We start from the raw sequence: 26,394 nt of genomic DNA, 5'->3' as shown, positions 1-26,394 counted from the left end.
CTGTCCAGCTGCAGTTGATGAAATATATAGTAAACATGAAATCAAAATTACAAAATGTTCATTTTTGATTCCCAAAGGCTGCAATTTCTCCCTCGTTCTCCAGCCGACCTGTAGACAATTCCCAACACCATAAGGCGCTGCTATGCTCCTGATGATCCGAGAGGGAAAAAAGTTGGTGAGCGTTCTTCGATGATCTTTTAAGCACGTACGAAGTTGTCTGATACATACCCCAAAGGTGCACCTCAAGTTTCCTTCAGCCTTGCTAGTCTGCAGAACAGGCGGTATTTTTCTTCGCGTTTTTCAGTCCAGCGAAGGCAAGCGCGAAGCTTGTTCAGAAGATATAGACCGCCTGAGATCCTACATTGCAAGTGCTGGGGCGGTAGAGAATATTAATAATAACATAAACATCAGATGACCAAAAATACCGGGTAAAATTTGACCGGAAATAAATGTAGGACAATAAAAAATGGAAGTATAGGGTCACAGATTTTTGTTTTGTTTTGTTTTTTTTTCCCAGAAGGGGGACCATGTGTTTACCAGGTAAGGAAAAGGGGAGGGCCACGATAAAATGAAAAATCCCCCAGTCCTCTCCACCCCCATTTAAAAATCTACCTTTCCTAAGAATTTGAGCAGGCCCACTCCTTCCCCGACTTCGTATTTTCTCTCATTTTTTAACATTTTATTTTTCGTTTTCAGAGTTTACAAAATGCGAACAATTTTCACAGTTTCGGACGGAGGAAGAAAAGGGAGGCTCCCCCACCTCGTTTCGGTTGAAGTAGACAGAACGCTCGTAAGGTAAAAACATTTCAATAGTTTTTTTTATATTATTATAGTTTATAGTGAAACTTTTTCTGCTGTAAAATTTCTTGTACGCCTTGCTTATTCACCCGCTTTTTAAAATACTGATACAAACAAACAAACGTGCAAAGGCACTTTCACCTACCCGAAAGGATTTCGTTTATTTTGTGCATTGTTATATCAGAGCGTTATTTACTTGCAACAATGGGCTCTCCTTGATTCCTCAGAGAGGTGCTTTATCTGCCCTAGCACCAGTTTTTTTTATCAGTGAATTGAGCCGGTGAAGTGATCAAATGAAGAAAACTACAACTTGAGTACTACTGTTTAGCCGAAAAGACGTCTGCGCTTCGAGACCAGTGACAGAACTTTGATTCCTGTCGTCTCTTTAGAAGGTTAAGGCAATGTCTACACAATAAACCTGTTCAAATGACCCGGGGGGTACTCCTATGATGGCCTATACGGGGAGGCTCCGCCCGAAAAGGGTCCCTTTTTTAGGCCTCAGGTATTTGAAAGTGTAGGGATTTCACTAGTTGAAGTATTTTAAAGGGTAGGGAAATCTGTAATTTGGGTCTGTGAAAGGGCTAACAGATGAATTTTGTGGCTTTATAAAGTCAAGAAAACGTTTTATGTTAGTGATTTATTCCTATATAAAAGATAGTGTATTTACACGGGTTAAAAGGGATGCAAAGTAGTAAACAAGGTAAGTCAGCAATTTTTCTGGAAAGTACCTACCTTCCATTACTGTAGAAAACGAAAACCTATCCATGCGATCCCTACTATACGGCATAAGGGGGTATACGAAAGGGATACCTTTTTTCCTGAAAAATGGTATATAAAAGGGTAAGGGGTTGGACCTCGGGGCGGAGCCTCCCCGTATAAACATTTGTTGAGTACCCCCCCCCCCCCCCACCACTTCTGAGTCAAATGACTGCCACGAAGAGTAGCATAGAGACCTGTCCGATATGTGACGATCCACTTTCAAGATCGGCGCGACGCAGCCTCTCTCTTCTAAAGACACCGCTTCGAGACCACTGTTTTTATGTGTGAAGAGAAGCTCTACGCGGTACGATTTTCGTGCAAAAGCGGTACTTCCCCGTACGACCCCCGTACCCGAAACAGATGGCTCTTTGGAGGACTGGAACTATCAATTGTGGTCAGCGGATACGCAAAAAATGACAACAGCGCGAAAATGGCGGCCAGTGGAGGGAAGGACGTTTTGTCCGCATCTCCTCCCAAAATCAGTAGAGATAAAATCCTGTCAGATTTCCCATTACACTGGCACATTTGGCATAAAGATTCTGCTTCGCTTGAGGAGGAACTTGCATTAAATAAGGTTGGTTTTACGACTTTGAAACCGTAAGAGAAAATATGTACGTGAATTGAAAGTAGCGATGTGTCGTTTTTTTTAAATGCATCATCGTAGACAGGTTTTGATTGCTTGCGCTTTATCTACAGCATAGTAAAGAGTTGGTAGATCCTCGCGGTAGAACACCCCTTCATTTAGCGGTAACTCTGGGGTATTTGGACTGCGTGAAGAGTCTACTTCGAAGCGGGTGTGATGCAAACGTCATCAATAAAGATGGGTGGAATGGTAAGGTTTCTAAGCTCATGTCTCTTCGACAAGTTACATGACCATTTTTCTTTTAAGTGTTCTGCGTGCAGATTTTGCTTGGGGTATGACCAACGTTGGTAATAATCTGACGTATTCTGCGTCTTTCGCAAGGCAAGTTAACAGTGATAAAGAAGTGAAATTTCGTCAGTTCGGTGCAGTTTGTTTTTTTTAGCCAGCATGTTCAGTTGCTTTTATTTTAAAGTTAAAAAAACTCTTATGTAGCCATCACAGTTTTTTTTTTTATTGATTTATCAGTTTCAATGAGTAGCTTTCCACTTAATGACATCCTGCAAATGTCCAGCAGAAAAAAAAACCATGCAAATTATGTTTTATTACAGTTGAAAGGCTTCAGGAATATGTTCATTTGCCTTTACAATATTAAACCTGGCTTGCTTAGTTCCTCTATTTTTAGAGATATATAAACAAGGATATTTAAAGTTTCAGTCAGGGTTTGCACATACCTTGAAAGTCCTTGAAAGTCCTTGAAAGTCCGTGAATTTTAGAATAAAAATCCTGAAAAAAATCTTGAAAATTGCAGTTGGTGCTGGAAAGTCCTTGAATTTCAGTGCTAACTTTATAGTTTAAGGAGAACTGCAAAGGAAAAGGAGCAGACACAGAAAGACCTTCAGGATAAAATTGGTCATGCTGTGAACAAACTAAAACAGACATAGACTCAAGGCTCTTTTTTGCACTGAATGGAGTCCTTGAAAAATGGGAAATGCTTTGTGCCATGGATTATTCTCAGTTGTCTAAACAAAAATTGCACTAGATAGAGGATATAAGTAGAATTTATTTTTTCTATCTCTTAGTATGTCATGAGGCAATCAGTACAGGAAATCCTGAAATTTTATCACTTGTCCTGCAACATCGTGATTTTCAAAGAGGAAGTCAAAGGCTTGCTGGGATTCCAGATTTACTAGATGAACTCAATGCAGTAAGAAAGTTAAAATTTCCCGTGTTCATCTTTTTTTTGCATATCATAATATTCTGATTACTGACAGCTTACTCATGGCAGTACATTTCTAACAACTACAGCATCTTCATACTGTCATTTATATGTTGTAGTTAATTTTTTATCTCAGGTAATTTTTCATTTTCTGTTGTTTCAGCTTCATGAGCATACATTACCATACCCAAAAACAAAAGAAAAAGAAAAAATTACCTAAGATAAGAAATTAACTACAACGTACATGTATAACCTTTTCAATTTGCCCAAATTATGCTGTGGGCATTTCTAATAACAACCACAAGATGAAATTACATGAAATACATTTTTGTGCTTAATTTATATCAGGGTGCAAAGAAAGTCATTTTTAAAGCTTGCCATTCGGGCAAGCTGAAGGTAGAATATACCAGCCCAAACGTCATTTCAACTAGCCCCAAAAACATTTTGATGAGCAGAATTGAAATCACAGTTCTTCTGTAATTTGAATTCCTCAAAAAACTTCACTTTCCCATTGGATAAGTTAAGAACAAAATTCACTAGCCCGATAGCAAAATCCACTAGCCCCCGGCTATCGGACACTACTTTCTTTGCACACTGCATGTTGTTTTGGAAAGTTTTGAAATTTACTTTAAGATTGATGTCATTTTGCAAGAAGTTCTAGGAAACTTAACTAATGTCTAGTAAATGACTTTAGTTTGAGAAGCACTTACATACTGTGCAACCATTTTCCCTGACCAAATGTGTCAACACTTTTGAGGAGTTTTTTATGATCTTATGCATTAAAGAAGGGATTTGAAGTAATATTATTCCATTTTGCTTAACGCTTTATGCCCCAAGAGTGACCAACATAAATTTCCTCCTAACAAGGCTAAGGCACGGATCAGTTTGTAACTATAAAATATACTACCACTTAGGGTTTTAATTATTATTTTATTGTTTATGTAACTGACCTGTAACTGCAATTCAGCTCTAAGCTGCAAACGGTGTCAATCAACAAGGCATGCATTCATCATTTATTCATTCATTCATTCATTCATTCATTTGTTTATTCCCAAGAATTTATTTATATCAATGTATAAAGTAAAGAGAAAAGGTTACAAGAATCAATTAAATAATCCTCAAAAGGGAAATGTTTTGATCTTTTGTCAAATTCTTTGAGGAAAGGTATGGAGGTCAGTCTGGAGAATTTGAAAGTGGATATTGGGTCTTGAAGGGTTAATTTGCAGGTTCAGGTGCAGTTGCAACTGAAGCGTTAGGATTTTTAATACAGGACATTTTGTCACACCTGCATGCCTGCAAATTAAACCCTCTGTAATAATACATGTACATACTTACGTTTTACCTTGTAATCTACAGACACCAGATTTCTATGTTGAAATGAAGTGGGAGTTCACTAGTTGGGGTAAGACAGCGTTAAGAGATTATTTAAATAATAAGTTTTGAATGTAAAGTCCTGGGTGAAGTGTGCATTACAGTATCTTTGGTTTAAAAAGTTCATCCAGAGAGAAGTTGTACCTTTGTTAATACAATGTATACAGTTAGTTGTGTTGTTGTTTTTCTTTTTTTGGTCTTATAGGAGCTACATCACTATTTTTTTATTATATAATCAAACCCCTAAAAACACATTAATTCAAGCAAACCGCAAAATGATGCATAAGTTTTGTTAATAATCAGGGTTTGTACAATTCATGGTAAACTTGGAAAGTCATGGAATTTAAGAATTTTATTTTCAAGGCCTGGAAAGTCATGGAATTTAAGTTTTGGTCCTTGAAAGTCATAGAACATTTAAGTTTTGTTTGGTAGATTAGTTCCTGCAGATGACAAAGCAGGGATGTAAAGAGGAGTAATTAGACAGCGCAAAACGACATGCATTTTGGTGGATACCAGAGTTTGTTTCTGTTGCACTGTTTAAGGTCAAAAAATATGCGAAAACAAGTAAAGTGACAGCTAAACCTAAGGCATGGCCATGTTTCTGGCTTTCAATGGCCAGAATGGAAACTGACTGCAATCAGGTTTTGTGATACCAGTTTTTCATCATCTTTGCAGTACCATTCATGTCAAGGATGTGCCCAAGTGATACATATAAAATATACAAGTGTGGTAAGCAATGAAGTTTGGGAATAGCTATTTAATAATAATTGATATCATTTATCATGAATGTTCCATACCTAGTTTAAGTCTGTTGTTTTTACAGACATTTGGTGTCCTTAAAACTGAGGTATTTTTGGTAGCAAGGCTTATGTATCTTGAGGGAAAATCTTCCAGTTCTACCTCTGTGTCTGCCTAACTGTCTGTAGGAAGTGTACGTGAATTTCAATAAGCCTTGTGAGGATCTTCTCTTTTTGAAATCATTTATGTTTACTGATCATAATTTTGTAAAAGATACTGTATCATCCAAATTAATTTACCACTTCTTAACACAGAGACTACAAGTAGTAAATTAAATTAATTAACAGTATAACATACAGGTGTACAGTTAATGCTGTTGACTGTTATGATATGCAGGTGCAAATGTCAGAGCAGACACTACATTGATTGGCTTTGACCAGAATGACTGGCAAAGGGGAAACAGGAGTTATGTTTTCAAGGGTGGAGGTAAAGCATACTATCCAAGCTCTTTGAACAGAAGCTCTTAAGTAGAAAGTTCTAGAACAACCTCTGTGATTTCCCATTTACATGTACGTGAATCATTCTAATACACCCTGTACAAAGGTGACCAACACTGCTTACAATGTAGTTGGAGACACGTCTTCTGCTTCCTGCTCAAAGAGGCCTGCGTAAGAGAGGTTCAACCTTTCTGTGATGGAGCATAAGGTTTTACTTTGACAGTCCATTCAAGTGTTTTTGCCCAGTAATATTTTTACTTTTAAGTATCATTTAAAGGCCTACAAATTGAAAGGGTGATAGCTGACTGCCTGTATTGGGCATCCTGGAATTATTACAAAAACATTAATGCAGTCAAATATTGTTTTTTTTATTAGTTGATGGAGGAGAATTTTTAGAAATAGACCATGATAAAAAGAGATATTTCAAGGAGACCCTTCGCATCAGGTAAATATTGATATAATGCCTGATCATTTTATTTTACCTGCAATCACTAAATGAATATTAAGATGTTTTTTAGTAAATTGTTATGAATATTTTGATTAGTGAAATTTTGCACATAACATAATTTTGATTTTATTATGTATATTTGAACAAACACCACTAAATCGTAGTCAGCAGTTTCGGGCACTGGGCACGGCAAACGACTTATTAACAGACTCAAGCAAAACTAACTACGAGAGAATGACAGGACAACTGACAATTTGACTAGTAGTGAACAACTGTTTACTGTGATAATAGATGGAATGAAATGCACCAATGACATTTCGGGTCTTCATAGCCAATAACATCCCAGCTTAACTGACAGATGACCAACAACATCGCGACTTAATAACTCTGGTTATTGACCTGATTGGTCAATTATTAATTGACTAATCAGGTCAATAACCAGAGTTAAATGCCATCAACTGATGTGATACAACTCACTTTGACACTGAAGATGACTGTAAATAACAGTCTTATTCTAGGGCTACATTTACCCAGACGATCATGAAATGACTCCTGGGTTCAAACCTTTTACAGTACTTATCTACTTTGATCAACCAAAAAATAAAGTTTATTTTGTCAAGAATATGACCTGTACTTGTATTCAGCATAGTGAAGAATACTGTTGTGATGACAAGAGTTTACCTTGTTTCATTATAAGGGATGATTTCCGTGATTTGGAAGCACTCAAGCCAAGTGATGATGCTGTGAATGTCAGACTCACAACACCATCTGTAGCAACGATGCTTAACACAGATAACATAGCATTTACAAGGTATGAATCCTTCTTACTTTATTTTTTTTGTTTTTGATTTTGAAGCCATCTGCAAGTTTTCTTGGCATCCTGTATGGCTGATGATGCTGGTAAACTTGAAGAAAACTTCATTCTTTTGCGTACTGGTAACAGTTACATGTAAAATACTTGGCCCATTCTGCTGTATCATGTGCTAGGAAGTGACTCTCATTGATTGGGGACAGACTGTTTATTATTTGAATCAGAAATTTTAATGGTCAATAACTTAAATTTCCAATGGTTTCCTGATTCAAAAGGACAAATTTCCTGTTGATTGGATTCTCAATGACATCAGTCAAACCTTCACTTGAAACAATGTTTCTAATGCTTAAAATAACTTCATGGTCAAACAACGTGATCTGAGTTTGAAGGATAAATTAGGGTACAAAAACAAGAAGTGATTTATCAGAAATTTCAAAACACCACAATGGATGATTTCCTGTGCCTTCACTTTTGAATATTATTATAATGACTTTGAGAATGTTTTACTTCAGGCACAAGACCATGTGGGGGTGGGGTGGGGACAAGACAGAAGTGGTGAATGGGTTTGAGTGTAAAGTGTTCACAGCTACTGGAGTGGAAGTACTCACTAAAACAAGAGTAGAACATTTGAATGCCGAGGATAAACAAACTGCCCAAAGTAAGTTGTAACATCTTGACATTTTAAGTCATAAACTACGGGGCCCCGGACCAGACGGTGTAGTGCAGTATTATGACCTTACTGCCTGGAAGGAACTCCCTTATCACTCTTTCTCTTGGTCTTCAGCCAGTCTTGATAGACTGTGCAATAAATGGAATTTACTGCAATTAACGATAAGGAATGTCATCTTTTGTTGTAAGTCACCAGCCTTTTTGGTGGCACAGATGCAGTCAGCCTTGCTTTCATCGTCTCTATGTGTTGTGTCTGGTACAGGGTTTCTTAGCAGCCACTGGCTTCAATAGGCATTTAGATCTTACATTAATGGCTGTACCCCCACCCTTGCCCTCTTTATTTTCCTTTTCATGATTTCTCTGTCTGGACTGGCAGCCATGATCAGGAATTTGAAGTGAAATTGTTATTTGGCTGATCAATCTGCTCTTCTTGTTTGTTGAGTAGACTATGTGAGTTATTTGCTGCTATCCAATGTTTATGAAATCATCCTTGTGTATCTACATGTATGTGTAATTAAATATCTCTTCACACTCTATTTGTTATAATCTGCCGTCTTGTAATTAACAATTACCTTTTATTTTGTAACTTGGAAAATGTAAATGTACCAGCTGGTATAAGGCCTCGACAAATAAATATTTGTCTTGTCTTGTCTTGTTGTTGAAAAGCACATTAATTTATTTTGCTTGAATTAGCATGATTATCAACTCTGTCGCTTAGTGGAGGTGGTTGCCCAGGATGTTCAGGGGCTTCCACCTTTGGCAAAGCTAGGGCCTAGACATGGCCTTCCAGCCATGAGCCAATGGAACCATTGACTTGTCAAACTGATTTATTAGTGGAAAAATGAAAGGGGTAGGGCGAGTTGGGGTAAATGCACAATCCAAAGGCTAAACGAAGCTAGTGGTTGTAAGGGTGTACTAAGCACATGGAACTGATGGACTTTATTCACCCATAGATCATTACAAAATTGAATTAGTTAGTTGTTGCTGCATTCCTGCATACATAATGACCAATGGAACTTCAACAATAACGGAAAGAGTGGAATCTCTATTAAACCCTCTCCTGTCTAATCCACTGATTTGTTACAATCATTCAATTTTCCTTCCATAGACACAAATGACACTTTTGCTGCAAATGGTCTTCAGACCCTACTTGGAATTGAGGAGGAGAATTTTTCAGCTAATGTAGAGGTGCCATACTGAGATCATAATTATATATTATAACAGATATAATCATTATTTTGAGATATACAGCATACTGGGCTGGATTGTTCAAAGCTGGGTTAAGACAACCCATAGTTAGTGCAAAATTTGAATTCAGATAGGAAATGAAAGCTTAAGAAGGAAATTCAGTTTAATCCTTTTTGACTACAATTTGATGATTAGCCTCCCCGCAGACGTCCTTTGGGGTTCGTTTGTCACGCATTCATTTTTGTGGGGGAGAAATGAATGCATGACAAACAAACCCCAAAGGACGTCTGCGGGGAGGCTATTTGATGATTGGCTGATCCTAAAAGAAAAGAGAAAATTACAGTGTGTTTGAGAAAATGCTTTTGGACAAAAGGAAGAATCTCAGAATTAAAATCTAACCCGGGGTTAACGCTAATTGACATTTGAACAACTGGGCCTTGGGCTTAATATTAACAGTTGTGCTTTTTTAAGGAATGAGTTGATTCACATTGTCCCACTATGCTTGTGTAGTTTTATTTCTTGTTGTTTTATCATCAGGAGGAACAGACGGGAGCTATTGTAGATCCTTCATCATCTAACCCTTATCATTTGAGTATTGAGGAATACTTTAACCCCTCTACAGAACAAAATACAAGAGGTATGTGTGCATACAGTGTGGGTGGTATTAGCCAGTGTACAGCTGTTATTGGGACCAATGGTATAAAAATTTACAAAAGCAGCAAAATGCAGGACTTGAAATTGCAACTGATACGGTTGCCAGTGCGACTAACCTTTTCTCCTTGGCGACTTAAAATTCTGGTTTAGTCGCCACTCTGGCCACTTTGGGGGACAGATTTCTCTATGATTTAGATTTTGATCAAAAGAGTAAAGTTAAAACAAACATTTCATCTTGTATTGCTTTGCTTTTGTCATAAAAAATGTGCCAAATCGCATAAACAAAGCCAGTTTACCTCCAAATTTGTACAGACTTCTGTCTGCAATATTTTCAATGATCAAATCTGATGGATCATGCCATACAATGAGCTGCGTCATCTATATTATACATACTGGGGGTTAAAAATTTACATGTAGCAGGCTGAGGATTTTTTTAATTTCAAGCCCTGAAATGTATAGTGCTGTAACCAAGGAATCAGGTCATCTCTCCTGATTCTTGCTAGAGTGCATTCAGTAACATGTAACTAGTATTATTTTATTAGCAGACCTACATGATGTGGCCAGAATATGCAGCACTTCTGGAAATCTTCAGATTGTTTTAAATACCCATGAAAATCCCTACTTAGATCAAACCACACACAAAAAAAAAATATAATAATACAAATTTTTATCACCCCCATGGCTTGGAATCTGGAGTACTCCCCCCTCCCAGGCTCATTATGGTTATTTCCATTTCTAAATATTTTGATGTTTGCTCCTGTATTGCTGTTATTTATTTTTTATTATTATTAGTTTTAATGTCTTATTCTTGAAGAAAAACTAATTAGAACCTTCGAAAATATTGTTACAAATACTGCACAGTGTAACTAACAGATATTTTTATTGATGAACTTGTTTCTACTGACAAAACAGATATTGGCAAGTTGAAGGAATTGTCAGTAAAGAAGCAAAAGTTTAAAGCCACCATTTCAATGGCTGATAAACACCCTTTGTCTCTTCGAGATCAAGTACTTCCTATTGTTAAATTATTGGTGAGTAATGGACATGAGACAGAGTAGATCTAGTGCCATGACCTTCGACTGTAGTACCTTGTGTGTGTGTGTGTGTGTGTGTGTGTGTGTGAACTTAGTTTACTCCCATCATCCCATCAGTGCACCAGTCAGCATATTGTTAGATCCTCTTCTTGTTTTGACCCCAGTTAACATAATAATTATTATTATTTAATGTGAGTTGTCAACAATAATGCATTGTTTTACAGGCTATCAGCAACACTCATTTTGCAAAGCTGAGGGATTTTATTGCTCTTCATTTACCAGCTGGATTCCCAGTTAAAATAGGTAAGTGTAGTATAGTATAGTATAGTATAGTATAGTGCTATCCAATGTTTGAACAACTGGGCTAGCATTCAACCGAGTCAACTCTGCCACATTCAATTGTATAGGTCTCTAACGAATACCTTGCTCTCTATTTAGATTCCTCTTGAGGATAAAGATTCTCTGTCTTTGACTTTTTATTCTATAGCTACTGTAAAGACAAATTTGTGTGTACTTACATATTGCAACAGTCAACTATTACATTTTCTACTTATTTATTTAGAAATTCCACTGTTTCATGTCCTCAATGCCAAGGTAACATTTGGTAATATTGGTGGAGGAGAATCCCCAGTGTCTGGGGTGCATGCAATAAAAGTTGATATCAAGGAGATTGATGAGAACAATGGGACCTTTGCTGCAGAACAGGATGAAGCAGAAGCAGCTGCTGTTTCAGGAATGGCTTCAAGATGTGTCATAGAGACAACTTGTTTTGATGCCCCGGTAGGGTACAGAGAGGTTAATCTGGATCAGCATCCTACAGGTAAGTATAAGTTCTAATATTATTAAAGTTATAAACAACTGCTTGGCTAGATGGAGGTTGGGTGCATGTCCAGGGTATCTGGGGCTTTGACTTGTGGCAGCCCCATAGATTGAATATTGCCCCCATGGCTGGCACAACAGTGCTACCCAGCCATAAGTCCCCATTAAAAGGAAACAAAATAGGTAGCTGTCACAGTGAAAAAAATAAGTGGAGAAAATGTAACAGTATAGGGAGGGAAGTTGGGGGGAGGGGGGAACTAGCTAAACGAAACCTTGTGGCAAGAAAACACTGCATGAAGGAAACTCTGACCATATGCCACCGAATCATGTGAAAGACGACAGTTGTAGTGAACTACCCTAAACCACTACCACTGAAGGCACTCTTGCAGTGTGGTTGTTAACTCCTTTAATCTGAATACACAACCTCAGTTGATGTTTTAACTTCACCTGGAAGACACTCATTCTCACAGTAATGGCCTTAAATTATTAATTAATATTAATATGCTGTTTCTTACTGATGATCACCTGATCTTGGCAGCTCCTCTCAGGGATGAGGAAGATGAGATGCTTCAGCTAGCAATACAGCAGAGTTTATTGGAATACCAGCAGAACCCTGAACAGAGACTGACGTTACAGGCCTTAACGGACAGTCAACAGGAAAAAGAGGATGACCTTCAACGGTAAATGTTAGGCCTACACTGTCATAAAGTGTTATGTAATAATCAAATAACACTTTTAATTATTAAAACTGTCACCTCCTAGCATAAGCGTTCTAGCCTGAACTTATTTATTTATTTATTTAATCACTTTCACCATGCATATGACTAAGATAAAATACAGATTTGAACAAATTACAAGAATGCCAGAGACAATGGTGCAGGACACACAAAGCATGGCTCCAAATTAAGTGTGCCATTAAGAATAATACACATTCAAATACTAAAATGTAAACATTTAAAACGTTGTAAGAAGTATAAACATCCTATTTCCAAGTACTATAAGAACAGTTCACTCCCGCAGCCATTAAAAAGTGTCAGCAGCAGTTGCCAGCTAATAGAAGATTAAGAGACATGCTGCATTTGCAGCAGATTGACTTCCAGGTGTTAAAGTTAGTGACGTCGTAGTGTGTACAAAAAGCAGCAGAATAGCATTGGAGTAGTGAGAATTAAACTGGTTAAGAGAGGTAAGAGTACGAATGGATTCAGGTAGAGTTTTCCAGATTTTAGTAATACAGCTAAAGTAACTAAATTGAAAGAGCTTTGTGTGGCACTTAGGAATTAGTAAGTCTCGATGAGAGCTGTGGCGAGTGGGAAGAGTGCCTTTATATGTAGGCTTGACATAATCATCTACGGGTAAGGAGTAGTAGCCACTGCAACACTTGAGATAAAAAATTAGGTCTTCCACTTCATCCTAGTTGTTAAAGGCAGCATATTGAGGTAAGAAAGACGCTCGTGATAGTCAGATACGAAATATACTCCTGCCAGTGCATGTTCAAGATGCATTTTGTTGCCCTGCATCGAAGACTCTCTATTTTTGTTATACTACCTATCGTTCTGCGAGCCAATACGTCACTAACATAGCCATTACATGATCCTACAAATAGGATCATGGTAATTCCCAATGGTCTGTAGTGAGTGATGTAACACTATTGAGCTGCAAAAATGGAAACATGCTATTTGCTTTTGCTCTAAGACAGTGTTAATGTGAGTGTCCCATGTGAGGTCTGGTGAGAAAGTCACTCCAAGGTCTTTTACACTGTACTTCAGTGACATATTTAAGTGAGTTGTTCAATTTGTAATTGTAGCGAAATGGGTGGCACTTACATGAGACGATTAGTACCTCACATTTATAGGTGTAAAACTTTAGGTGCCAAACATTGCTCCAGCAATGCAGACTGTCAAGGTCCTCTTCGGAGTGACTCACAGTCCTGTAGACTTTCAATGATGCTCATCCGCCAAGATCACATACGATTCTGAATCACCAACGGGAGATCATTCACATAAGCTAAAAACAGCAGAGGACCGAGGATGCTGCGCTGAGGAACTCCTGATGGAACTGGAGAATGGCTTGATGTGAAACCGAGGACCAAGCACTGCTGAACGCATCCACCTAGCTAAGTCTCGAATCACTGCAGAAGTTTGCCACTGACTCCATACCGGGAGAGTTTAAGAAGCAGCCTTTGGTCAGAGACACTGTCAAAGATCCAATAGACAATGTCCAACTGCAAGACTGGCCAATTTCGTGATAAAATACCAACAGCTGTGTGACCATTGAGTGACCCTGAAGAAACCCATGTTGTGCATTATGAAACAAAGGACAAAGGAATTCCTTGAAGTGCTTGAATATGCATCGTTCTAATACTTTGGATATAATGCACAAAAAGAGAGATGGGTTGCACAGCTGTGCAGAGAGATGGCTACACATTACATTGTTTTGTGTAAAATGATAGCGCCAAGCAGAGTGAATTAAATATATGGGTTATTATTCAGTGTGGTTGTTATTATTTCTGTCATTGTCACTTGAATATTTCTGAACTCTCAGTTATGACAGTAGTAATGCATAGCCAAAAGTCTGTTATATCAGTGGTTATGCATGAAACCTAGAAAATGATAATACATGTATTTTAAATGCTATTCTCAGTAGTTTTTATTTTGTTTGACGTGTATCCTGATATGATGCACATGATGCTCACAGTTTATGTATAGAAGATTTGTAAGGTCAAAAATGGTAAATAATCAGACATTTCCTAGATGGGTCCCAGCTGCTTCCTGTGAAATGTGACATTAAGGGAAACTGTTCTCTACAGTACTACATGCAGACACCAGTACACTGATAATGATGCAATCAAATAAAACGAAAAAGCCATCATCATACACCATACATCATTGCACTCGTGTAAAAAAAATGCTAAGTTATTAATATTTTTTATTTGAAATTTTTAAATCTAGCTAAAAAAAAATTTAAAAAATGTTGTATTTCTGAGGCCTGAGCCCAGTGATCAGTTGTCATTTCACTTCTTTTGTTGACAGGGCCATAAGGGAGAGCATGAGAGAAAGTGGTATTGAAGGAAATGATCAACCAGCACAAAATCTGTCTGAAAACAGACAAGATGGTGATAGAGCTGTCAGTTATGATGAAGACTTACAGTTGGCCATGGCATTGTCAGAACAACAGCTGCAAGAAGATGAGCGACTAAGAAAACAAGAGGAAGAGGAACTTGAGAAAATCATCCAGCTGTCTCTTCTAGATAAGTAAACTAAGCATCCACACTGGAGATTCTCTTTACTGTATTGATAGGTATTTTTAAAACTCTTTTTGAGAGAATTTTGATTTAAATCCTGCTTTTATATCTTTTACTTCTTATTTGAATTGTTGAAAGGTTGGGGAAGGTGTAAGTACTTCCCTCCAGTCAACTTGTTGGAAGGGTAAATTTGTTATCTTTATGGATATTTTTTTTATTTGCCCTCTGGATAAACTGTCATAATCAACAAGTTTCCACTAATTGTACATTTTATGGTGTCATTTTGAACAACAATATTATGATTTGAGGTAGGGAGGAGAGATTGTAAACACAGTCATATTTTTGTTTGTTTAATTAGATATATTTATTTGGGTCAACATTGGTTGAGTAAACCTTTACATGGAAGGTCCAGAAACACATGCAGCTGACTACATGTAGGAAAAACATTGTCAAAATACATGACAGTTTAAACCAGTCATGAATTGAATCAATTTAACAAGATATATTATTATTAAAATTTGCTGTTCTTTAAAAATTCTCAATTCAGTTAAACCAGCAGTCAAGGAGTAGCATGCCTGTTTAGTAACTTACAGTAACACTATACTATAAATTTTTGCTGCAAAACTTGTAGACTTCCATGTAATTTATTATATAATCCTTGATTGTTGGTGTAAAGAAGTGTAATTAACTTTGACTCAAGCTCTAACAGAATATTTGAAGCTGCAGCTTTTATCTCCCTATGAGGTTCAAGTAATACTCAAAATCCATTTTACTTTCAACTTGCAAAAGCAAAATATTAAATATTACGGCCTTTTAAAAATAGTTAAATTTCAGTGTACATTATGCTTTTTGTATTAAGTTATTGGTATCTTGAGCTGTCATTAGAGATGCGGTAAATGCTCTATAAATTCAGATATTGTAGAAGCATTTCACTTCACGTTAATATTAATTTATTGTGGTCGTCTGAAGTAAGATCATAATAAAAATGGTGCAACGCTAGACCAAAACTAATAGTTTCCAGTTGATTTGTTTTGGGTTTTGCTTGTGATAAATGTTAAAGTTATGAGTTGACTGACATGGAGTGAAGAATTTACAAGCGTGCGAGTACTGTACTGACAAGAAAACTTCAGCGTTACCAAGTATGTACCAAGGTTAAGTTGGTGCAAGAAATTGGCAAAAACTATAAAACTCTTTAAAACTTATGACTGATTTTCATCCAACTTCAACCACCTCAACAACCCAAGATGCAACCACATGGTTGTGAGGGTAGGAAGGCACTGTTTTGTTGTTGTTGTTGTTTTTAATTTTAAATTCTTGATCAAAACTTCCACTGAAGTTAATTATCTGATAGCAAACCCTGCTCAGCTTGAACTAGATGTACCAGTACTTTTAAAAATTTCCTTGTAGTAGTGTTATTGCCAACGAGCCATCCGAGCGAAGACGCTCAGATGGCGAGGCGGCAGTAGAATAGAGCCGCGCAAGACTGGGCAATAGGCAGAAAAATTCTCGATTGAGCTGAAAAAAGTGTATTAACCCAATGTAATGTAGATTCCCCTGAGACCAAGTGGTCAGTTGTGAACCAATCAAAAGGCAGTACCTGGTGCACAGGCTCAAGTTGAATAACAAACAAAATTTCACACACTTCCCGCCGTCGCGACTTCCTGTGTTTCTTTACCTAAATTTTTTCGTTAAACCCGGCTACCGGGTTTAAGTTTCAATCCGATAACAAAAAGACTCGGGAAATTTGAAAGGAGGTGTAAATGATTAAACTGTGCAAATATTTATCAACAATGTGAAACCGAACCGACAGTAGATTTGTAGCTGGACTTAATAATATTCCCGATCGCTTCCTCTGCAAAGCTGATTTTTATTCTTTCAAGACACTTCACACTTTTACATGGCAGGTTTGTAAAGCCACCAAACTGAATCTGAGAACTTTTCAAGAAAATAATCCTTGCAACAGGAAGCTAAGGGACCAAGAAACGTTCAAATGGGAAAAAAAGGAATTTTATTCCTAAGCAAAATAAGCATGATTTGCTCGTTGGCACTCTATCGATAGGTATACCTAGTTAATTACACAACTAAAGAAAACATGCACTGTCACAAGTTCCATACCAGGATGACTACTTGATTTCACATCAAGTTAACCTGTTAACATGGTTTTGAACTCCTCAGCCCCTCTCAAACATGCCCATCTTGGATTAACAAAAGGGGGAAATAGCCTTGAGTGACCATGACAACAAAATTCAACTCCTTTTCAAGTTTATTCTCATACAGGTACATGTATATTCTAATAATGAAAAGGTACATAAATTTTTATTAATAACAATTAACAATCTTCACATCGCCTATCTCACGTAAATATTAGACCTATTGTCAGTAAAGGTTACAAATGTTGTACTTCCATTCTTTCTGTAAACTATCATGTAATAATAATTAAAATTAAGGTGATAAACATCTGCTAGAATTATTTTAAATAGCCTAAAACTATATATGTTTATGTCTGATTTCCTCAAGATGGTTTACTAGCGTTTATTTCGTAAAACAAATGCTATTACTAAATCATTAGTGAAAAGCAAAAAAGCTCTCACTGATACTAAATAATTTGTGAAATTTGTTCTATGGATGTACTCTAGACAGAGCAAAAGCACTGTGCCCCCGTAGGTTTTCCAATGTCATGTTAAAATGTCCCAAATGAACAACATTAAATCCATTTGAATTTTGCCAACGATATACTTAAACAACAGAGGGAATAATGCAGAACTCTAAGCTCATATTCTAATAAGTTGTAAAGTCTTTTCAGGTTGGACAACTACTGCAATAGTGATATAATTATTTAAAGCACTCCTAACAGACTAGAGCGGTTTTCATTTGAGTGTCGAAAAGTAATTGGTTTTGCACTTTCTACACGATGCGATTGGCTTAAAAGATTCGCGCCACCTTTTCATCCAATCAGAAGTAAAACCAAAGCCAATTGTGACGCGCTCGCATGCATTTTCCCGCGCTTTGCGTCAGCCACATGTAATTACTTCGAGTTTTGATTGGTTCAATGTATTGTCTGTGTCCTATGTGATTGGCCAGAGTAATTACTTTGGTTTTGGTTTTACGACACTCAAAGGAAACCACTCTATGAGACCTAGACCTAAACAAGCCGATAAGGCCAGTGTTCGTCTGTAGATAAATTATTCAATAACAGTTATCAAATTAATGATCCTTTAACTCACAAAAGTCTACAATGAAAGTTAAGGAAGAATACCAAATTTCTGTTTGAAAAATACTTCAAAGTAGTACCACCATAAGACAGAACTAAAGTGTTTCATTCACTGAATAGCATAAAATCTTGATCACAAGATGTTATTATTTAACCTCAAAAATGTTTTTTGGGTTTTGACATGAACAATCCACTATCTTATATATTTCCATAATGTCCCTTGTTATGGGCCTGTGGCATGGGTGTTCATTTCACAAGGCTCTAAACACATTCTGGTGTTCATAATGTCAGTAAGAACAAAAAAAAATTTGCAACCATTCATGGCAAACATTTTTCAGTATGTTTTCAGTTCCCTTGTGGAGTTGATTTTCTGCAAAATTTCACCTATACTTTATTTTTCACACGTGCTGTTAAAATGTGTTAGCATTATTAGATACTAAGACTTAAAAAAAAGACTTTTTTGTCAATGTGTGTCACCTTCTACTGAAAAGTGAATCACGCTAATCTGTAATCTGCGTTCGCAATAGTGAACAACTTAAAATCCAAAAGGATCGTTGGTTATTGACAGAACTGTTTCTGTGAGATAAATAATGAACTTACGTAACGGGAAGGGAGAGGGAAGAAGATGGCAAACCTTGTGTGAAAGGCATGACAATAATTTTGTTTGAAATAACTTTTCGCCAAACTTCACTTTCTTTTAAACAGATCTTTTTGTAAAAGGCCAGAAAACATTGGTGTTAGTGAAGATCACCACTAAATACGCAAGAAATAGCCTTTTCACGTTCATCAAGCGCAAGTGATTTGCCGTCCTCTTCTTCCTACCGTCTTGTTGCATAAACTCACTAATATTATGTGTAGGAAGGTTGCATCTGTGAACATTGGATACTTAAAAGGATGGCTTTCAATAATATTATTAGCTTTAATTAGTTCTAAAAAATGACATCACTAAAGTGAGAGTGTGCATGTATTTGCACTTAAGGACTACCCAAGATCCCACAGTGTACAGTTCATGTTAGGCTATGTAAAATGTACTTATGTTACTAAGTAAAGCTGCACCTTGATGTAATAAATTAAACCCATCCCTCCAACTATACTACAATGATGTTATTATAGCTATGTTATAGCTTATAATAAGTTTTTACATCTTTTAATGTTACGTCTATGAACAATATAGCTCTACTTCAGACACTTAAATACCATTCAGTGTTACTCATCTAGAGTATTATACAAGTTCTCATTGAAACTAAAAAAGAATTATTACAAATTCAAGAAACTGTAAAATCAAATATATAATTAGCTATTATACAATCTCTATGATTAACAATATCATTGATTTTTGGTAATGGCTTATGTACATTGTGCATTGGTAGATTTGGTCACAAAACACTCTGCTCTCTCATTGTGCATATGTTGGATTTAGTGGTTGACGTGAAAGTATTTTTCAAAACTTGACAAAAGTCTTTGTTGAATCTAGGGAACAAAGAAAGTCAGTTATACAGCTTGCCATTCAGGCAAGCTGCAACCAGCATGTACCAGCCCAAGAGTAATTTTTATTACTAAGCCCCCCCAAAAAAATTTGATGGGCAGGATTGATTACTGTTTTTCTGTAATGTGAATTTCCTAAAAAAAATTCATTTGCCTGTTGGGCAAGTTGAGAATAGAATTCACTACCCCGATGAGAAAATCCACTAGTCCCAAGCTATCGGACACAACTTGCTTTGCACGCTGGTCTGATCTGAAACTCTTGTGTATGTACCAACTCTTGTTTGCACTCAACATATTTAAAACAGCTTTTTTCAACAATACAGTTGAAACAAGAAACTTTGAAAACAAATTCTTGAAAAAACTTGTACATTTTGTTTAAGTGAATTATTTTCAGATACATTTAAAAAAAATTTTTAGCAATGTCTTGCATGGTTTGCAACCCAAGGAAGGTTATTTTTTCCAACATTTATATCTGAGTTCAACTTACAGGACTTTCTAACAATTTAAAGGTGCAATTTTAATCTATGCATGCTAAAGTTTAATAATTTCTCTTTAAACTAAAACTGACTCCAGGCGGTAAGAATATTAATTCCACCAGATAGTTCATCAATTTATCCTGCTTCTTGGGCCTCTCTCAGACAAGTTTGGTGCCATCTTTTCTTTTTTTTAATTATACACGTTCCTCTGCTGGGCTTGTATGTCCATTCCTTGTTTCCTTTTCTGCACTGCACTTTCCATTACTTTGTACCTCACCTTAATTAATAAAAACCAAAATTAACCTATTCAGTATGTGCAGACTGTCAGTACTTATTTTATCGAAAGAACAGTCTTATGCTTTCACCCTTGGGTCTAATATTAATGTACACTGTCTGTCATAATGACTCATCTCACCTCTGTTGCCATCAACGTGATCCGAAAGGCAGCATTTTTCTCTGACTTTATATATCACACCCTGTCCTTTGGCGCACATGATCATGTCCAACACTAGCACACACAGGGCAAACAAGCCTAGGACTACTAAGCCAATCTGATAGGGGCGGACATCCACTAGAGAAGAAAAGAACAAAATTATAAATTACTAGCCATATAGTCATCTCTTTTACTAAAAAGGATTTTAAAAGTTTACTTCTATTTTTTGGTGTCTGTAATATACACTGCAGTATAAACAAAAGGGTTGCTCAGTACTGTAACCGCTATGATCAGCCCCAGAGGGGCATTTTTCCTCAGCCATTTTCAAGGGTTGGTTTATTATAGGTGCAACCCATGATAGCAGAAATTCATTTTTTTTTCCATAAGAGGTGTTACTGACAAGACAGCAATATTTTAGCGTTCTTTGTTAGCTGGTTATGGTTCTACATGTAAATTACTTGTTTTCTCAGTCAGTTGTCTTGCATCAAACCTTTGCATTATTTTGTGCTGATAAACACTAAATGTGTTTGTGTTCACTTACCGGTAATGTCATTAATGATAATTGAATGTGTGATTTAACAAGGCAGATCATGGCAATTATAGGTACAGGCATAGCTAATATGAGAGAGGAGGGTCTTTATAAATTCTGGCTGTTAAAAATGGGGTTTCATGGAGAGCAGAGGTTACTAATGTTATTTTTACTTTTAGTTATCTCAAACTACAACCTGTAGGCAAAACACTTCCAACATGCAAACTTAAGCACACAAACCTTTTTCAGTACCACCTCCTACTACTTGGGCAGTTGGTCCAGTTTTGATGCATCTACAGTTGTCTTCATCTGGCACTTCTCCCTTATCGAATTTACAATGATTTATTGCTTCGCAACTACATCCACAGTCCGTATGATTAACCATAGAGACGACTTTGTCTCCTTTGTTCTCAGAAGTAGTAGTGAGATCTGTTAAATCCAAGCTTATTTTTTGTGTTGAAGTTGCTACACATGACTTTTGACTGGGCTGTGAGTTGCCGCAGGTTCCTTCGCAACGATGCAGTTCTATATGGTGTGGTTTGAAACCCTTTTCTTTTACCGCAATTATTGTTGGTCTTAATTTGCAGGGCTGATCTTCCAGTTTTAATGATGACACACATACTGAAAAAAGAATATCCCCGAGTTAATATGAATCATTGTTTGAGAGACTCAGAGGGACAGAAAAATTAAGACCTTTAGAGAGGTCATGTTGTTTTTTGTAAACTCACACATTTGCTTCTACAGTATCATTTGCTTCTACAGTATTGTTTCATTTATAAGAACTGTGTAGTCAAGACCTGGATTTCAGGTTTTCAGGTTCCTGATTTCTAGGAAGCTTTGTAAATTGTATTGGATGGATTTGAAAAACCATTGTAATTTCTTAAGTCTTGTACAACTTTTCAAGTATTTTGAAGGGTTTCTGTAATGCCAAATTAGACAATACTGTAAACTTCCGTTTATAAGATTCATTTTTTGCGCATTTGATCATATTTACATGTATTTTGTGCAATATAAATATTAAATTATTAATCATTATTATTAAGCCCTGGGCTTATACAACTTCATAAGGGGTTTTACAAGGGCTTATAACCAGGGGGTCGTTATAACCAGACCTAAAAAAAGTGTTTCAATACAAGCTACATAACAGTGCTGATCGAAATACTTTTTGAATTTGATCACTTTTTTAAGCTTCAAAATGTTGTAAAAAGTCAAATTCATTTTAATACAAGCTAGAGGAGGGCTTAAATTCAGGGGGGCATTAAACCAGATGTATTTTTGTTTTACAGATGGATGAGCCTATAAATGGGGGTGCGAGGGGGGGGGGTTCACAGGATATTCCAACAGATATGAGATTTGGAAAACCTAGGCACAAGAAAATATTTTGAAAGTGTATTCTTTTTATGACAATATATAGAAAACTGGAATTCCCTACCGAACAATATTGTTGAGGTAGTGAAGCTTTTGTTACAAGTATTTAAACAATAGTCAGTGATCCCATAATGCAGTGACTCTGTACATATTACATCGTATCTAACATTATACAGCTGTATCTTTAGGGTGTGGGTCAGCCTTGTATGAAGATTCAGTTCTTCTCTGTTGGCCTTTTTTTGTTCATCCATGCTTTTTTTTACCACCTTTTTTATGCTTACAAAGTTGTTATGAATTATGAATGAATCATTCTGCTCCGACCTTTTAACCAGTAGAACTATTCATCTTTTGTCCATAACTATGCTAATTTTTGTCAATAATTTTATGCTTCACAATGGGGTTCCTGTGGCACATTGACAACCTCCTTTCCGAGAGAAAAGACAGGGTCGGCCAGGGTTTTTGGGTATACGGTATACAGGGGCTTTTCAAATCGGGTATACGGTATATTGCAGCTTAAATACGGGTATTCGGTATATCACTTTCTTTGAATTTCAGGTATAAAGTATACCTGGGTATAATTTTGGGTATATTTGGATGAATTTTGGGTATTTTGGCGAATATTTTTCGGGTATACTGGTATAACACTCCCCCCGCCCGACCCGGCCACCCTGAAAAGAGCTTTGTTGTGAAATTTTTCCTCTTTTTTCAAACTATTCCAGTACCTCTCGTTTTTTTAAGTTCAAGCTGTTGATTTCATTAACATTTTGCTCAAAGAACAGGTTTATCTCTGTACAGTTGACTTCCTCCCAGCGTTCTATAATGTGGTCCATAAAGAATACTATGACTACCGTAGTACATTATCTAATAGAGTTAATCAATGCATTCAAAATTTGTTTTGAAATAATCTTTCCTCTTCTTAGGGAAACTTAATTAGGTCTTAACTTGGATGGAATCCTTCTAAAAATATAACTTGTCAATTACCTTTTAAGTGATTAGAAGTCGAGCTAATTCTTGTAGCTACGGAAACGTTCGTGACTATTAAATTTTTTAATACAAATACTCAAGATATCTTGTATACTAGCTGCAGCATACTACTCAAGCATGCGGAAAACGTGGTATTTTCAATTCTCATAAAATATTTATAACGCTACGCCCACAAAGTAATTTTTGAGAGGGAATGAACAAACAAAGTTTTTAGACTTAAAATTGATATCGTCAAAGTGAAACTGTTTTCTTTGATCAGACAGTTAATGTAGCCTTTCAACGCGTCAAAACATCGAAATTTACGGGGGTATTTTAAAATATTTACGGACGCAAGAATTCTTTTCACGTTGAGTTGTAAATCAACAGAGGTTATAATCTGTCGGTCCGAAGGAACTAATGAAACGGTAACAAACATTAACTAAAGGTTAAGTCGCCAAGTCGTAAATTTGTTTGGCAAAAGATGGTGGCAAACTCCACGCATTTTTTCCCATGTTTGTACCTAAATGAATTATCATTTCGTAAGCAGAATATCAGAAAAGTTGCGAAAACCAGCCCACATAGCGACACCGTTTGCTTAGCTGACCTAAACAATCTAGAGCACGAGGTAATTTTGTTCATTTATGTGGAACAATTGAATTTCGCGACAACTTTCACGCCAAAGCTTTTAAACTGAAATCAATATGTATACCAATCGCTTAATTTAATACGAGTACACGTCCCCAGAGTTTAAAACCATCAAAACTTGATTCAAACCTACTCCGTATAGAGTGCTTCGGTAGGAGAAGAGCTTAATAAAGACGAATGACTTCAAATTGTCGGACTTTACATGTAAACGTTGAACATGATTATGCAAATCGGTTTGGTCGAACCAAGAGTTAATTCTTATGGTGAGCGGGTTTCTCACGATCAAGCGATTTAAAGCATCGCCATCTTGATCTCGACCTCTGGCGTTTGGCTAGTTGATTTCTGCTAGGCCGGTGTTTCATAGAAATCAAAGCAGAAAAAATCTCTCCACCCACCAAAACGATTGTTTCTAAAAAAATTGCCGTCTGCAGCCATTAAGAAATCACTTACTTTGTTGAAAAACAAGAGAGGCCATGATCACTGCAATTAGCACGGGTATCCTTGACATCGTTCTACAAATGCTGCACATGCCAGACTCCATGTTTCTTCTGTTTTTACGTATTACCGGGTAGATTTGGTTTCTTGACTCCTCCAAGATGCTGCAACAAGAATCGGAGACAACAAATGAATGAACTGCAACGCGATCAAGGAACTCATAGTATGTGTCATTTACGTTGATTCCCTCCCTCCGGCCTAACAACCAATCAACGAAAAGCTAGATCAAGCAAACTTCCGCTTTATGGCATCACCCAGCCGCGACAAATTGAAACGCCGGAAATGGTGAGTTACTTTCGTATTTTCTAAATTTATTTGTTAATGTTTCAGTTATTCCCCTCAACTCTGGCCCTAACAGTTAGCTTTCCGTTCTAATGATTATGAGTGGCTTAAAATCCAACACCTTTCTCTGTTGCAAATTTTAAAATGTTTTGGTTAAATCCCACGACCTTTGTTTGCCGCACCTGTGACCTCCCACAACAAAATTTTATCAGATTTATTGATCCATGTACGTGAAAACCCAGCCCATTCATTTTATTTTCCTGTATTGATTTACTCGTATTGCTTACACCGGGGCCAGGAAGTTTTTTAACAAATTAAGAGGTTATCGATCTAGTTTACGGTGGTCTATTTTCCCCAAATAAAGCTACTTATCTTGGTCTTAGTTCATCGTCTTACTTCCTTTTGTAAATGAGTAAAGTGGCCATATCTCCATTTTGAATACGTCGCTAAGTTTTTTACATCCTATTTGCAGTGTACTAAATTGCAGCAGTGTAAACGAAGACAACACGCGGAGTTCACAAAACCAAGCCCCGTTTTGATCAGTAACCTTAACTTATTAGCGGTATTTGTGCTGCGTTTGCCATTCCTGTCATTCATTTTTAATTTTTTTTTTATCTTTCTCGACTGGAAGTTTGCAAAAAATTAACGTTTAATCTAAAAAAAAGGAGAGAGCTCCGATACACAAGACCGAACGCTGCGAAAATCTATTGTGAAAATTTTATGGAAGGCTGGCCGTAATAAGTGCCTTGCTCTATTTATAATGAAGTGTGTGTTGGCTCGCGTGACTGACTGGTATTAGTATTACAAGTGTTTTTCGAGCAAAAATAATCTATACTTTTCTTTAGCGAACAAATAGGACTCGGCGGAAAAGCATGACACCTGGAGATATAAGATAACTAATTCCGTCGACTTCCTGTCTTATAATCATTAATGGTGTCTCAGTCTGCATCCTTGCGTTGTTCAGCTGTGGTGAAAAGCACGTGTCTACTGGAAAACTACGAACAAACCTTCCTTCTTCCTTGTTTTCTCGGAAAACTACTGAAGCTTTTCTTTTTACTTCCTAATCCCTTTCAATTTTATATTCATTTTACTGTCCTCCGCTATTGTAGAATTCCTTCATTAAATTTTTTTAACGAAGTTTATTTAAGAGATATTGGTTTTGTGACAGAGGAAACAATCGAGAAACAGTAACTTGTGATTGCTTTCCCTCAGTATTTTAGCACTTCAGGACAAATAACAATTGTGTCCTGTTGCGAACGCAGTTTCCGCTGAAATTGTCCAACCTTTTTTCTTTCTTTTGAAGATCTCAATTTTTAAACAAAAATATGTTTTTCATAAGACTGAAAATTAACAACCCCCGGTGATGTGTGGTGTAATTACGTGGAAAGCAATTTGTCACCCTGCACGAAGCGTTACGTGACGTCATAGCATGCCAAGTCGTCAATTCGGAGACCGGAATAATGAGGGAATATTTCATCATATTTTGTCCATCGCGCTACAAACACGTGCTTTTTAAATTGCGATCAGTTCAATATTATAGAAGGTGGCATTTTATCATGACAGTTTGACGCAAAAAAATGTACTTAGATTTAAACCACGAGGCACTTGTTCAACGAGTGGGCGATTAGGTGATAAATAATTGCAAATTCTATATATATTTTACATAAACAAAAAAACTAAC

At 36.7% G+C, this 26,394-nt stretch overlaps 1 protein-coding gene and 1 long non-coding RNA gene across 2 annotated transcripts; one reads left to right on the top strand and one right to left on the bottom strand.

The window, feature by feature from the left end:
• The first annotated feature begins 1,951 nt into the window (after nucleotides 1-1,951).
• On the top strand, nucleotides 1,952-16,057 carry LOC140951806 (ankyrin repeat domain-containing protein 13D-like). Its single transcript, XM_073401157.1, has 16 exons — nucleotides 1,952-2,131; nucleotides 2,254-2,389; nucleotides 3,220-3,344; nucleotides 4,713-4,758; nucleotides 5,403-5,456; nucleotides 5,862-5,951; nucleotides 6,338-6,407; nucleotides 7,108-7,221; nucleotides 7,734-7,879; nucleotides 8,999-9,078; nucleotides 9,616-9,715; nucleotides 10,645-10,763; nucleotides 10,991-11,069; nucleotides 11,329-11,586; nucleotides 12,124-12,265; nucleotides 14,615-16,057. The coding sequence occupies exons 1-16, from the start codon at nucleotides 1,988-1,990 to the stop codon at nucleotides 14,838-14,840; spliced, it is 1,929 nt and encodes a 642-aa protein (XP_073257258.1). The 5' UTR covers nucleotides 1,952-1,987; the 3' UTR covers nucleotides 14,841-16,057.
• A 1,014-nt stretch (nucleotides 16,058-17,071) lies between these two features.
• On the bottom strand, nucleotides 17,072-20,993 carry LOC140951799 (uncharacterized). Its single transcript, XR_012167318.1, has 2 exons — nucleotides 20,414-20,993; nucleotides 17,072-20,275 (listed from the first exon to the last, which is right to left on the bottom strand). It is a non-coding gene; the product is annotated as an uncharacterized lncRNA (long non-coding RNA).
• Nucleotides 20,994-26,394: the final 5,401 nt, after the last annotated feature.

The sequence above is a fragment of the Porites lutea genome, chromosome 11, assembly GCF_958299795.1.
Source record: "Porites lutea chromosome 11, jaPorLute2.1, whole genome shotgun sequence".
Lineage (NCBI taxonomy): Eukaryota > Metazoa > Cnidaria > Anthozoa > Scleractinia > Poritidae > Porites > Porites lutea.
The sequence above is the reverse complement of the archived record's forward strand: the minus strand, read 5'-3'. Positions and strand labels throughout refer to the sequence as shown.

Coding starts and splice junctions, on each gene's coding strand:
- LOC140951806 (XM_073401157.1), top strand. CDS start 1,988: ATGGCGGCCAGTGGAGGGAAGGACGTTTTGTCCGCATCTCCTCCCAAA. Junction 5,952..6,337: donor TTATGTTTTCAAGGGTGGAG/GTAAAGCATACT, acceptor TTTTTTTATTAG/TTGATGGAGGAGAATTTTTA. Junction 11,070..11,328: donor TGGATTCCCAGTTAAAATAG/GTAAGTGTAGTA, acceptor TTATTTATTTAG/AAATTCCACTGTTTCATGTC.